We start from the raw sequence: 15,218 nt of genomic DNA on the forward strand, positions 1-15,218 counted from the left end.
TTACCAATAAGACACAGAGGAAAATGTCAAAACAATACATTGATTTAATTGGTTTTCATGTTGTAAAATGATTCAAGAAAGAATCTGAACAGGGAAGAGTAGGGGCTGAAGTATTTTCTCTTCTAAATTTCATTATGCCAACTTGCATAAGTATTGCTTTATGATTTTGGGAGGGAATGAGAGAAAGAAAAGATCAGAGAGGAAAGGACAGAATGAGACATAGGAGAAGAGTTTCATAGCAGTTTGAATCCACTTGTAATAAACTGATTGACCACTGACAAAAATCTGGACTGTCACTTCTTCTTGGGGAACCACTCTAGAACTTTGGGATAAGAATGGTCTCTAAGATTTATTGATACTACCCTTTGGTGTTTTGATTTATATATATATAATTTTATGTCTTCCTATTTATATATCTTTATATATATAAATCAAAACACCAAAGGGTAGTATCAATAAATACATATATATTTACATACATATATATTCATATATGTATATATGTGGATATTTCCATTTCTGTTCTTCACTGAATAAAGGTAAAACATCTTAACTCAAGATCTTTGATGACCTAGATTTAACCTACCTTATTTGTCTTACTTGTCTTTATTCTCATTTATGTTATTTATCACACTAGAAAACAATACCCACAGGAGTAACATGTATTAAGAATCTGCCTGGCACAGAGCTAAGAATCTGTGGAAATCTTACATGCTGAATTTAACTGTAATCCTCACAAGAACTCTATGAAATGAGAGCTATTCTCATCCACATTTCACAGGTGAGAGGACTGAGTTTTAAGAAGTTCAGTAACTTGTCTGAGGGCCCACAGCCAGTGGATGATCTGACTCCAGGGTCCTATGCTTTATGACTTTCTGCTCTTGCTGTCCTGATAGGTGCCTTCAATCCAGCCCTGTCTCTCTGCTTGAAATAAGTGCTATTCCATCCCACCTTCATAGGCTCCCCTTCCCCATCCTTCTAAGTGCAGCCCAAATGCCACCATCTTGAATTACTGCACTCCAGGTGGCTGTAATATCGCTCTCTGAAATTCCTCTGTCTTTGCTACTCAAAGTGTAACACACCAGCTGCAGATCTGGGGTGTGGCTCCCGGGGCATCTCCTGGGAGCTTCTTGGAAATGTAGAATCTGAGGCCACATCTCAGATCTCCACACTTAGAAAGTGCATTTTAACAAACTCCCCACGGGATTTCTGTGTGCAGTAGTTTAAGAAGAACTGCAGTATAAAGCTTTTTCTTGTTTTCTTTTTTCACTTTGTATCTCTGTTATTTGTTTACCTGTTTTATATTCTCAAACCATAAGCTTTTTGAGGGTGGGAGGGGATTACATTCTCTTTTGAGTATCCATAAATATGTGTAAAATAGAAGAAGGCACATAGTTTTTTTACAACACGGCACTTATATTCAGAAATGTAGACTATATTCTAAGTCTATGTTGTTTGGAATAGTTTCTCCCACTGTGCTAATAGAATCATTTGTAGCAATTATTTTACTCATTATGTTTCCATAATCTTAGGCTTTTGATAACATCGAAGATGTGAAGAGGCGTAGTCTAGGTTTCTAAAATAATAATTCCTTCCCATAGCCTTTGATCTATATCTAGTCCTTTGAATACAACATTTTTCACTGCCAAAGCACAAATGTAGATATCACAGATTTGGAGAAAAATCAATACTTAGAAAATAGAAATACTGAAAGCTAAAGACTCCAATCAATTTCGCATATGAAGTTTTAAGGTTTGTCTGCAGTCAGGATTCTCACTGTCTTCCAGGAAGCTTGGAATGAAATTTTGTTTTGACAAGGATTTGATTCCAAGCTTTATTTTAGGGGTGATTTTGTTAATAGCATAACTTCAGTCACTACAGATGCTCCTGTATTGTTGCTTACAATTTATATACTAAGGATAAAGTTACTGATATTTTGAAATAACTGTGTGTTTTCTAGTTCTTTATTTGAACACAGTGTTTGCATGTATTTATACCTCTAAACGTTCTCTATGAGTGTGACCAACTGATTATTGAGATTGGCAGATGCTAGGGCCCTTCAATCAGCTTCTCATTGCTACACAATCTGGCTTTTCTCTTCCTTTCACAGAATATGTAATTGGAATACATGCATGAAAGGAAAAGAGGGCAAACACATATCAGTGGCTTTTTTTCTTTTTTCTTTTTTTCACTTCTACGGATTCCATTTCAGCAGTTAGTATGACCTCTCGTGATGTTCCAAATCTAAAAATGGTCAAAACAGAAATCTACTCTTTGGAGCTGGCACAATTCCTCAATTTAGGAATGATTCTGCTTTACCTCTTTTTAGAATTTCTTCTTTCTGCGTGAGTGTGTGTGTGTTGTGTTAGTATGAGGCTCGCTTCCCACCTCAGTCACTGGTTTGCTCGCTTCCTTATGTGATGAATCAATGCTTTCAGAACAGGGGCTTCTGAGTGACTGCAGGAACAATTACTTCCAAATGAACTCGTGCATCTTATCAGGGAGCATTCAGACCACACCCCAGGTAAAAGGAAGTCTTTGCTTAATGCTTTCAGTAACTTTTAAAAGCAGTGTACGGTGCTGGTGGTATTTGCTGCACGGATGTGAGGGAGAGCTGCCCGGTGTAGATAAATTTGTCTGTATATTGAAATGAAATGCTATCTTCACTTAGAGAAAAGGGCGAGCTGATAAAGAAAAAACTGCTCATTGGGCAAAGAAAATGCTCAGGATTGCCCTTGGCATGGTGATAATGCTAAGATACTCTGTAATGCCTTAACAGGAGGCTAGAGGCCATCTGTGAGTGTGGGTGTCAACATCTGAAGGAAGGTAAGTTTTAGGGAAATATAAGAAAGGAAGGCATTACAGCGCAAAACTGAGCAAAGGAGCTAGCTGTTAGCCTGTGTGGCATGGGGGAAAACAGTTTCTCAAATTATTAGGCTATCCGGTGAGAAGATGACGTTCTTAGAGATTTTGAGCATTTCAAAGCGTATTTAGAAACAGATTTTAATCCTTTTATCTCATATTTCTATGATTAAAATAGTTTCCCAAGGATAGAAACAAAGATATTTAAATAACATTGACAACTGAAAGTGTTAATTGGCAATTAACAAGTGCAATGCTGTTAACATGCATCTGTTGCTGCTTTGTGTGGAAAATGATTTTTCATCACCATAGCAATTCATTCTTAGGCTACATTGGAACTTAGCCACAGTATGGAGTAAACAGCAAATATTATTTTGTTCTCTCCTAAACAAGGGATTAAATAGTCTACTGGCTAACGTGTGGCTCTTTATCTGAATGTTGCGTTGCATAGTTAGTGTAATTTCAAATTCTTTTCCAAATGAAATTCCTTGCAAATGAGTATTAGATCCTTGCTAAGTTAAGGATGCTAGGTAAAGGCAGTGAAAAGAGCTAACATTGTACTGTTAGCTTAAAAGTGAATACCAAATGATTGCCCTTTTTGTGATTATTCTTCTGAAGATATGTATGTAGACAGGAATTTATCTCTCATCTTGTTATTCTCCAACAGTAACCCAGGAAGATGAATAAGTCTTTAGTCTTAATAGATTTCCAGTTTCTGTGTTTTCTGGAATAACATCACATATTGGTTCAACTAAAATTAAAAAAAAAAATTGTTTCCCTCTACTGATGAGGACATTTTTTGTAGGATATGGATTTTTACTTTTTTAGGAAAATGTAACAATAAATTAGAAAGAAATAGGTTTTCTTCTTTTTGGTTGCCTTTATTGTCAGCATGTGGTTATGTTTAGAAAGTTTTTAGACAGTATTTTTGTAAAAGCATACCTTATTCATTGAAGCATCAGTTTTCATTCATACTTCGTTTCTACTTTATTCACTGAAGTTATAGTTGTCAACTTTAAAAAGTCCATAGTGTGTGACATACCAGTTGTGGAGCTGTATTTGTATCTTAGATACTTAAGTAGCATTGAATTACACAAATTGTGCAAGGTGTTTGAAGAAGTAAATTTTCGTCATTATATATGCTTTAGAAGGTAAATCTACTTACTGCTTAGAATGATTATACACATTTTTGTAACCATAGGGTGCTTATAATAAAACCTTTCATATATTATTACTTAAATTTTATTTGGATGGAATCTAAGATAGACCTATAGTCATGACATGGCAAGATAAGGGAAGGCCTAGTTATAGAACCTGGGGACAAGGATGCAATTTCATCTCTTTACTCCTAAAGGATTATCTTTATTTCCTGCTCAAATGAAATTATGGGATGGATTATTTGAACTACTTCAGCAATTTCCTTGCCAAAACCACTCTCCTTTCTATCATGATATTGATGAGATTAGTCATGTGATGAAACGGCCCTAGAAGATAATACATCTAGAAAGTCTGTTGTATTATATACTGCTGATGAGGCAAGTGGGCTCCTCAAATCTCACGAGGGATCTAGTGTTCCTTCCTACAAAATAAAGTAGTGATTTATTACTTTTTGATGATAAGGTGCCACTCAGGAATTTTGACATGGCTACAATGAGGAAATAATGACACATATCTTTAAAGGTGAAAAGAATATTGAAAATTAAAAGTTTTTAAAACCTTGTCAACATTCTTGTCTCACAGTTCCTTGATCTTCACAAGCTCAGTGCCCTTCCTTTCATATACTCAGTCTTAATGCCAAAGCCTGGAATTTAGAATCATCTGGAATTATCATACTTCTAATTATTAAGTTAGTAAACTCTCATATTATATTATGACCCCATCCATTCTCTCAAACAGTCATCATTGTATTAACTTTGTTTCCTGAGCACAGAGACCTCTAGTTCCTTCAGCTTGAGGGTTCTTCCCCCTTACCCATACAAACTGAACTCCATGGTCAATCATTTGCTCTGCTCTCACCAGTACCCTTGATTTCCTTATACTTGCCACATCCTGCCAAAACCAGTTCCAAACATAAACTAGCAATGCTATAATGCACTTCCTCTGTTCCTATAGTAGGCAGTTCAGCATTCCTTGAGAGACTATCAAACAGTCAAGCAAATTGCCTCACTCTCCCTGGTTTTATATTTGGACTGAGTCTTCAGTATAGACTGTCAGTAATTTTGTTTCTGGTCAACCCTCTTTGCCACTACTGTCAGTGATGTTTCAGCCTTTTAAAATCTTCCTTAAAACTCCCAGGCCACCTTGGCTAGTTCTTCCTCAGCTAGTGAATCACTCAATGTTGGCATCTGTAGGGTTCAGCCTTAAGCCTCTTATTTTTCTATTTGTGTTTACACCTTTATTGATCTCATCTAGTCTCCTGCTTTTAAATATCATCTATGCGTTAACAACCCTAGCAATTTTATCCCCAGCACAGAATTTCCTCTAAACTTGATTCACATACTCACATTTCCACTTGGGTGTATATTGGGCACACAAAATTTGACCTTTATTCTCAAACCAGCTTCAACTATTGTCTTCCCCATTTCAGTGAATAATATCTCATTTCTTGCAGTTATTCAGTTCAAAAGTTTTCCACCCGTCTTGATTTTTGTGTATCTCTCATATTCCACCTCAAATTTTTCAACAAATTTTAAGTTTTTTCTTTAAAATATAGCCATAATCTTAACACTTCTTACCACTATTACTGAAGCAAACTGCATTCAATTCACCAGTTTTTCTCCTATGGGTTATTGCAATAGACTTATAGGAAGTCTTCATAGCACTTATGAAGATTGTACTACATATATTGTGTATTTATTTGTCTACTGTCTGTTTCCCTCCACTAGAATATAAACTCCACGAGGGTAGGGATTTTTGTTCACTATTATGGTGCCAACCCCTGGAATAGTGCCTAGCATTTAGTAGGCATTTAATAAGACCTCATTCAATAAATGAAAATAAGTAGAAGACAAAGTGTTAAAGTGAGGGTTGGTTTTACTAGGAGCATAGTAGTAGGACTGAAGGCCAAAAAAAGGGCAGAGATGCAGATGAGTGAATACATGTGGTGTTGGAGGTCTTGAAAATACTTTTCTGATTGCTTCCATTATCTTAATGAAATAGGAAACAAAGTCATCAGCTCCAAGCGAGAATGCTGGAGAGATGTTAGAAGTTTGAAGAAAGGGGGAAAAGTGTGAAAGAGTTTTCTAGGCCAGTGGGACAGTAAATGGGCTATGAAAGTATAGTATGATTGTTGGGCAGCATTGAAAAGCCTTCTTGAGGCTCAGAGTCATATATATGAAGTGAGACCAGTCAGTGTGGTTGTGTGGTTTCCCCCAGGCATGTTTACCTTCCTGTTGCAGAAATAGAGTAGGTAGGGGGTTAGATTTAGTGAGGGCTATAATGTACTCAAACAGGATGATAATATAAAGGAGGACAAGGGATTTGAGGGGTATCCAAAAGAGTAACTGTGGTCAGCTTGGTTTTTGAAGCTGGTTAAGAAGACAAATGTGGGAAAATAATGTGGGAAGAATCAGTAGATTTAAATCATGGTAGAGTTAGAAAACGTTAGAGTTGGACTAAGGGGATGGTATGGAGAAATAGAAAGTGATGGTCAGAGAATGAAGAAACAAATTATGGAAGGTTTGCAGCTCTTTGGCTAGGCTAGGGATATGAGAGGCAAGGAAGAGTAGAGGTCAAGGAAATACAATATTATAAAAATTATCCATTGGGATATAATACTGGGTATTATACAAAGCATTGGGTTAAGAAGAGTCACATTGAACCAGAAACTGAATCTTTAAGGAAAGAAGCATTTAATATGGGTATGGGAAGATAACTGTAACTAAAAGAGATTGTGAAGGGTATAGACTGATGACGTGAGATTCAAAGCTGGAAGTTTTTAGGCAAGAGAGAAGAATAGTCTGAAAGCAGTGAAGATAAGCAAGGAGGACACCTCTTTTACTTCCAGGCCCAGTGGTGCAGGAGTGTGAGAGAAAACATTTATCATTGAAATAGAGTCATTCAGAGAGAACCATGTTTTAGTTATAACTAGAAAGTGAAGGGAGTATTTTGAAAATAAGATACAGATATGTAAGATTGTTTTAAATTGCTCACTGAATTCCAGAAGATATACAGTGAAAAGGTTTCGAGAGTTGGAGCAGGGTGCAAGATGGGAACAAAACTAGGAATGTGCATAGTATACAGGAATTGAGGGATGATACAGAGCCCAGGGTTTCTAATGGGCACTGACACCAACTGGGTTAAAAGGCCTGCTCATAAGCGCATAAGGTCTGAGCGGTTCAAGGCATAGAAAGGTGGCAGGGCTTGAAGGGAGAGGGAGTGAGGGACTTGCCAGAACATGTTATATTTCTTCTGACATAGGAATGGAGGTGGCAAGGCAGTGTTACTCTGATTAGAAGGGACTGATTTTATCATGAAAATTAATTATATCAAAAGTGATTGCTCAATAAAGCAAAGAATTGGTTTTTTTGAAAGATAAATTTGACAAATCTTTAGCTAGACAAATAAATAGAATCAGAGAATAAAAGGGAGACATTATAATTTATACCACAGAAATACAAAGGATCATAAAACACTACTGTAAATAATTACATACCAACAAATTGAATAAGCTGCCAGAAATGGATAAACTCTTGGACACATACCTACCGAGAATGAATTATGAAGAATAGAAAATCTGAACAGAACAATCATGAGTAAGAAAGTTGAATCAGCAATAAAATATCTCCCATCGAAGAAAGGCCCAGACCTGATGGCTTCACTGCTGACTCCTACCAAATATTTAAAGAAGAACTAAGACCAGTTCTCCTCTAACTATTCCAAAAATATTAAGGAGGAGGGAATACTTCCAACTTCATTGTATGAGACTAGCATTACCCTAATGCCAAAACCAGACAATAATGCAACAAGAAAAGAAAATTACAGGCCAATATCCCTGATGAACATGTATGCAAAAATTTCAACAAAGTGCTAGTAAACTGAATTTGAGAGAACATTAAAAAGATTATTTAACAAGATCAAGTGGGTTTTATCTCAGGGAGGCAAGGATGGTTCAACAAAATATGCAAATCCATAAATCTGATACATCACATTACCTGAATTAAAAACATAAAATGTATGATTATTTCAATAGATGCAGAAAAAACATTTGACAAAATTTCATATTCCTTCATGATAAAAACTCTCAACACATTAGGTATAGACAGAATGTACCTCAACATGATAAAGGACCTATATGACAAATCCGTAACTAACATATTGAATGGGGAAAAGCTGAAAGGTTTTACTGTAAGATTTGGAAAAAGACAAGGATGCCACTCTCACTATTTCTATTCCGCATAGGACTGGAAGTCGTAGCTAGAGCAATTAGGCAAAAGAGAAAGAGATAAATGTTTGGCATCCAATTTGGAAAGGAAGCAGTTAAATTGACCTTGTTTGCAGATGACAGAATCTTATATATAAAACATTTTAGACTCCACCAAAAACTGTTAGCTCTAATAAGTGAATTCAATAAAGTTTCAGCATACAAGATTAACATGCATAAATCAAGAGTGTATCTAGCAGTCATCTATCTGAAAAAGAAATGAAGAATACAATCCCATTTACAATAGCTACAAAAAAATAAAATCTATAGCAATACATTTAACTAAAGATGGAAAGATCTTCGCACTGAAAACTGTAAATCATTGATGAAAGGAATTGAGAAAGACGGAAGTAAATGGAAAGATACACTGTGTTCATGAATTGGAAGAATAAATGTTGTTAAAATGGCTCTAACACCCAAAGTAATCTACAGATTCAATGCAACTCCTATCAAAATACCAATGATATTCTTCACAGAATTAAAACATCATAAAATTCTTATGAAACTACACAAGAGCCTGAATAACCAAAGCAATTTGAGCAAAAAGAACAAAACTGAAGGGATCACACTGCCTGAATTTACAGTATACTACTACAAAGCTATAGTAACCAAAATAACATGATGCTGGCATAAAAAAATCAACACATGGACCAATGGAACTGAGCATTCCAGCTGAGAGTCCAGAAATAAATCCACACACTTACAGCCAGCTGATGTTTGATAAAGGTGCCAAGAACACACAATGGGGAAAAGTCAGTCTCTTCAATAAGTGGTATTGGGAAAACGGATATCCACATGCAGAAGAATGAAACCGGACCTCTGTCATTAACCATATGCAAAACTTTTAAAGACTTAAATATAAGACCAGAAACTATGAAACTGCTAGAAGAAAACATAGCGGGAAAGTTCTATGACATTGGTCTGGTCAATAATTTTTTGGATATGACTTCAAAAGTATAGGTAAAAGTAGACAAATAGGATTTTAGCAAATTAAAAAGCTTCTGCACAGCAAGGGAAACAATCAACAGAGTGAGGAGACAACCTACAGAATGGGAGAAAGTATTTGTAAATTATACATCTAATAAACGGTTAGTAACCAAAAAATACAAACAAAACCTCAAACAACTCAATAGCAAGAAAACAATCCAATTAAAAAACGGCAATACATCTGAATAGACATATCTCAAAAGAAGCCATGCAAATGGCCAACAGGTATATGGCCAATAGGTATGAATGAAAATGATGCTCATAACGAAAAAGATTGTTACTAATCATCGTTGTTACTAATTGTTACTCATCATTGTTACTAATCATCAGGGAAATGCCAATCAAAACAGTAAGATATTACCTCCCTCTTATTAGAATGGCTATTATCAGAAAAACAAAGCGTAAGTGTTAGTGAGAATGTAAGAAAAGGGAACACTTACACACAGTTGGTGAGAGTGTTCATTGGTACATTCATTGTGAAAATGTTATGGAGGTTCCTCAAAATATTAAAAATACAACTACCATATGATCTAGCAATCCCATTACTGGGCACATAGCCAAAGGAAATAAAATAAGTATATGGAAGAGATATCTGCATTCTTAGGTTATTACAGCAGTATCTACAGTAACTAAGATATGGAATTAAACTAGGTTTCTATCAATGGATGAATGGATAGAGAAAATGTAGTACATATACACAATGGAATACTATTCAGCTATAAAAAGAATGGAATTCTGTCATTTTCAACAACACAGATGAACATGGAGGATGTTATGTTAAGTAGAATAAGCCAATTGTAGTTGTAGAAAGACAAATACTGCATGATCTCACTCATATGTAGAATTTTAAAAAGCTGATTTAATAGAAGTAACGAGTAAAATAGTGGTTGCCAGAGGCTGTGGTCAGTAAGAGGCAGGGGGCTTGAGGAGATGTTGGTCAAAATATATATAATTACAGTTAAATAGAAGAAATAAGTTCACAAGATCTATTGTACAGCGTGGTGACTATAGTTAATGACAATATATTGTATTCTTGAAAAATGCAAAGATAATAGATGTTAAGTGTTCTCACCACAAAAATGATAATTACGTGAGGAACTGTATTAGTTAATGAACTAGATTTAACTATTCTGAAAGTATATATATTTCAAAACATCATGTTGTACATGAGAAATACATACAATTTTCTCTACAACAAAAGTGGTTCTTATCACCTTCCCACTCTTTCCATTTCCACCACTTTACCACGTTTGTGAGCTCTTCTACATATGAGCCTATTTTCTCCAGTCTCAAAGGAGACCATGTTCCTCTTGTTGTTGCTGTAACTTATTTCACCTTCTTTCTTCAGGGTTTTGCTCCCCTTTCCTTCTCTACTCTCACCCATCCCCTAGTATATAGATATGTTCAAGTTTATTATAAGACAAACAAAAGCACCCTGTTGACTCTAATTTGCTCTTTAATTACTCTCAACCTCTCTTTTTACTTCTCATGTAAACTTCTTAAAAGAGAAATCTACAGTACTATCTTCTCTTTCTCCCTTTCCATTTAGTCCTCAACTTACGCTTTTGGCTTTTTATTCTTGAGTCTAGGTTTGTGACTTTTTTTTTGAGACGGAGTCTCGCTCTGTCGCTCAGGCTGGAGTGCAGTGGCGCAATCTCGGCTCACTGCAAGCTCCGCCTGCCGAGTTGACGCCATTCTCCTGCCTCAGCCTCCTGAGTAGCTGGGACTACAGGCGCCCACCACCACGCCCGGCTAATTTTTTTGTATTTTTAATAGAAACGGGATTTCACCATGTTAGGCAGGCTGGTTTCAAACTCCTGATCTCAGGTGATCTGCCCGCCTCGGCCTCCCAAAGTGCTGGAATTATAGGCGTGAGCTCCCGCGCCCGACCGACTTGTGACTTTTAAAACTAGATTTTATCTATCTACAATTCTAATATGACTATGTCATTTTTCAATCAACAATTTCAATGGAACAAAATCCAAGCTTGATGCACTCTCCGCTGCTGCTGCTGCTTTCCATGCTTCCACTCATCTCCTTTTCTCAGCTTGGAATCTCCCTAGCCTCCTCTTCACCTGAACTTAAATTTCAGGTGCTGCCTATTATGAAGCTTCCTGGGTTGGGTAGACACCCTGCATCACTGTTCCCTTAGTAGTCGGTTCATGTCTTTTTTCTGCTTGTGAGTAGTCTACTGTTTCCTGTTCACCGTTGTTTTCCTACCTCCTGAGTATCTGTCACACAGCAAATGCTTCGTACAGTTATTTTTGAATAAGTTAAGAATAAATGAAGGAGAAGGTATATCTTTAAGAGTAGCATTGGTATTCCGATAGGCCTACTTTCTACTTTAAATTTGTATTTTGGCGTTTTTCTTAATGATAAATGTGGGAATTTTCTTGCGTGCTTATTGATTATGAGTTAATAAATTGAATGTGCTAACCCAGGGTTAAATGGATGAAAGCCAGTTTTGAAACAGAACAGGTGATGAGTTTGTGTTGACCCTACTGAGGCAGAGATGCTCTGTAAGATTGCAGCTGATCAGCTTGCCAACCTGCTGTTTTATGCCATCCCCTACAACAGGATCTTCCCGGGGTGGTATTGTTTTCTCTGGTAAATAGTATCATAAAAAATGTTCTGATTCATTATGACTATTTTTATAGGTGTTTACTTTGACAGCCACATACATGATCACAGAACAATAGGCAATTCATCAAAATAAATGAGATAAATATCATGTAATATGGAGAATAAAGTCAAGATAAACCTTTCAGAAGGCTGAAAGTCTAATTAACTGCATGTCTCATAGGTCTCTGCTGGTGGTTCTGAAGCCAAACCTCTGATCTTCACATTTGTCCCCACTGTCAGAAGACTACCAACCCATACTCAGTTGACTGACACCTCTAAATTCCTTGTTAAAATTCCAGAAGAATCAAGTGATAAGAGTCCAGAAACTGTAAATAGGGTAGGATTATTTTTATTCTTTTTTTATTTCAAACAATTATATTAAATTTTCGATAATGATGACTTGGAAATTTGTATATACTTCCTGTGCTTAAATTAAGGTGACTGTGACTCTAAGTTTGACTAAAAAATATATAATAATGCAACAGAAGCATAAATGTTATCAAATTGCATGTTCTCTCTAATGCGTTATCTTCAATTTTTTTCAGTTTGACATTCTATTGTTTGCTATTAACATGACAAATTCTGCCTACTGGCACCTTCTTTCAAATGTTTCTTAAGAAAATAAAAACAAAATTTAAAAATGTTTAAATTTATCTCAAAAGAAAATATAAGACAAAACAGTGAGATGTTATTATTTACAGGTAACAAATTGGAAACACTAAAAAATGTAATACCTGATGTTGGGAGAGTTGTGGAAATAGTGGCATGCTTACATTTTCCTGCTGGTTTTGTAAATTTATACAATTTTGGTGGAAATCCTTTATCTACTGTTATAAAACTGTTCATAACCTTTCAATAATCTAACTCTTTGAAAAGTATCCCAAGGAAATATTACAAAAGAAGAAAAATGTTATGTAGGAAAATAATTAGAGAAAAATTTAAAAAGCCTAATATCTAACAATCAGAAAAATTAAGAATACAATAATATATCACTTTGACAAAATTATGCTGATGGTAATTAGATAATTCCATGGAAAATGTTAATGTTACAATATTAGGTGATAAAATATTGTGTTCATATCTTGACTGTACCTATCTAAAATGAAACCAGGACTGGAAGTGAAACTAAACAAATTTAAAAAACTTGAAAATAACTTGTGTTAGAATAATAAAATTTTGAGTAAAAATGTTTTTCTCTTTAAAATGTGTTTTAACATTGCTTAGTTATAAATAAAATGAGATGGGACAACTTTGTGTTATTCTTGATACAATTAGAAAGGGACAAAATAATCAGATTCACCTTGTCTGCAAGGAAATATCTTATCTAGAAAGTAGTAATATTTCCATGATCCTGGCGTTTGCAATGCTGCCATCTTCTTTCAAAGACTAATGGGGCCATGAATACTATATATGGCACTTCTAGATAGTTTCTTTCCTACAGCACTCATTTACATAATATTAATGAGATCCTTTGTAATTAGGCCCTATGAGTGGTGTGAAACTGTAGCTACATAAACCAACCTTGGTTGCAAGTCTCCAGAGCTTCCTAAGATGATAATATTTATCTGCTGATTGCAATGATATATATACAACTGCATCTTTAAAAGATTAAAAATTTTTTCACCCTGTCTTTTAGACAGTTCAACATTAAAATAGTGTAATTCCTCATTCATTTATATTCTTAGCAACTGTTTACTGAACATATGTTGTTCTCTTGGTGATTGGATTCCAACTGAATAAAGACAATTCATATAGCTTAGTTGTTATTGGGAAGGCAGGCAATGAAAAAAATGAAAAGTGTGTAATAAAATCCCATATAGTGATAAATACAATGAAAAAAAATCAGAGTAAATAGGGAAAGATGGGCAGAGAAATTTTAATCAGAGGCAGTTTGTGTTTTATCCTGACTATATCATCATTATCAGCTGAATAAAGTGGGGTGGGTGTATAAAATCAACTTTTTAGTTATATTTAATCAGTGATTCGACTTCAGTCTTCATACATACAACACATGCACACATAGGACACATTAAATTGACCACCAGAGTTGAGATTGTTAGTTTATTTTCATTTAGTGGCTTAACTTTCTATTTTGAAATAACTTTAGCCTTACACAAAAGCTGCAGAGAAAATAATAATAGTAACCATAGTGTAATTACAAAAATAGGAAAATTGACATTGGGTCTTTTAAACACAATCTTAGTATACATGGCTGTCATAGTTTTAGAAAAAGAAGTTTAGTAGCTTGATAAAGCTATCTTGATCCTGGTCTTGTAAACATATGTATTCACAGAAAATTGGATGGGAAAAGACTGAGAATTAGAAATCCAAAATAAAACAGTGAAAAACGCTTTGTACTAAAAATATCTATGTCTTCTTTTTTGGTGTTCTATTTATAAGTTCTCCCTAATTAACTTAGATTGTTTTGTCTGACTATGCATTTTGTTCCAATTTTATTTTTCCTTTCAGATTTTTAGAGAGATTTTGTATTATTTTAAAACCTTTCAATGGGGATTTCCTTCCTCCCTTGGCTTTTAAAGGATATACAGGTTGCTTCACCATTAACTAAACCCTTTCCCAATCCCCATTTTTTTCACAAATGTCTTCATGGAAAACATTGCTTTCTCCCCCTCTCTCTTTAAAATGTTGTATCATGACTTACTTGAAAACAGTTAGGTTTGCTTGTTGATGTTGATTACTATCCCAAAATTTTTGGGCTTAGACCAGGAAAAACAGGTAGGCTATTGGGCTAGTAAAAATAAACCACTAACTTCAACCCAATCTCTTTCTTATGTCAACCTAACTTAATATATTTTTGAAAATATAAGGTGTTTAAACTTTTCAGTGTATGTGCCAAAAAAGAAGCATTTATTAAAGTAATGTCAATGCTTTTATATCTCTACATCTATTACAGTCTAAATCCAATGACTACTTGACCTTGAATGCTGGGAGCCAACAAGAGAGAGACAAAGCGACATTGACTTGTCCTTCAGAGGTCAGTGGAACGATTTTACAAGAAAGGGAATTTGAAGCAAACAAACTTCAAGGAATGCAGCAAAGTGACCTCTTCAAAGCTGAATATGTCCTTATTGTGGACTCTGAAGGGGAAGATGAGGCTACAAGCAGAAAAGTTGAACAAGGCCCCCCAGGGGGGATTGGTACCGCAGCTGTCCGGCCCAAGTCTCTAGCAATCTCTTCCAGTCTGGTCTCTGATGTAGTGCGTCCCAAAACACAGGGGACTGATCTCAAGGCCTCATCACATCCTGAAATGCTTCATGGGATCGCCCCTCAGCAAAAACACGGGCAGGTAGGTTTTGTCTTCCTG

General features: G+C 35.5%; 1 protein-coding gene across 15 annotated transcripts in view; it reads left to right on the top strand.

The window, feature by feature from the left end:
• The window catches only part of MLIP (muscular LMNA interacting protein), a 257,064-nt gene that overhangs the window by 97,683 nt on the left and 144,163 nt on the right, over positions 1–15,218 (top strand). For 7 of the 15 annotated variants that reach the window (XM_050789010.1, XM_050789008.1, XM_050789011.1 and 4 more), the window contains 2 exons: positions 12,075–12,230; positions 14,808–15,200. In XM_050789010.1, coding sequence (XP_050644967.1) covers positions 14,943–15,200 — 258 coding nt within the window. In that variant the 5' untranslated portion in view covers positions 12,075–12,230; positions 14,808–14,942. Of the gene's footprint in view, positions 1–1,019; positions 2,525–2,577; positions 2,827–12,074; positions 12,231–14,807; positions 15,201–15,218 lie in introns of those variants that run through there. The other 8 variants (XM_050789000.1, XM_050789001.1, XM_050789006.1 and 5 more) reach the window with 7 other exon arrangements.

Source organism: Macaca thibetana, chromosome 4 (assembly GCF_024542745.1).
Source record: "Macaca thibetana thibetana isolate TM-01 chromosome 4, ASM2454274v1, whole genome shotgun sequence".
NCBI classification, from domain to species: Eukaryota; Metazoa; Chordata; class Mammalia; order Primates; family Cercopithecidae; genus Macaca; species Macaca thibetana.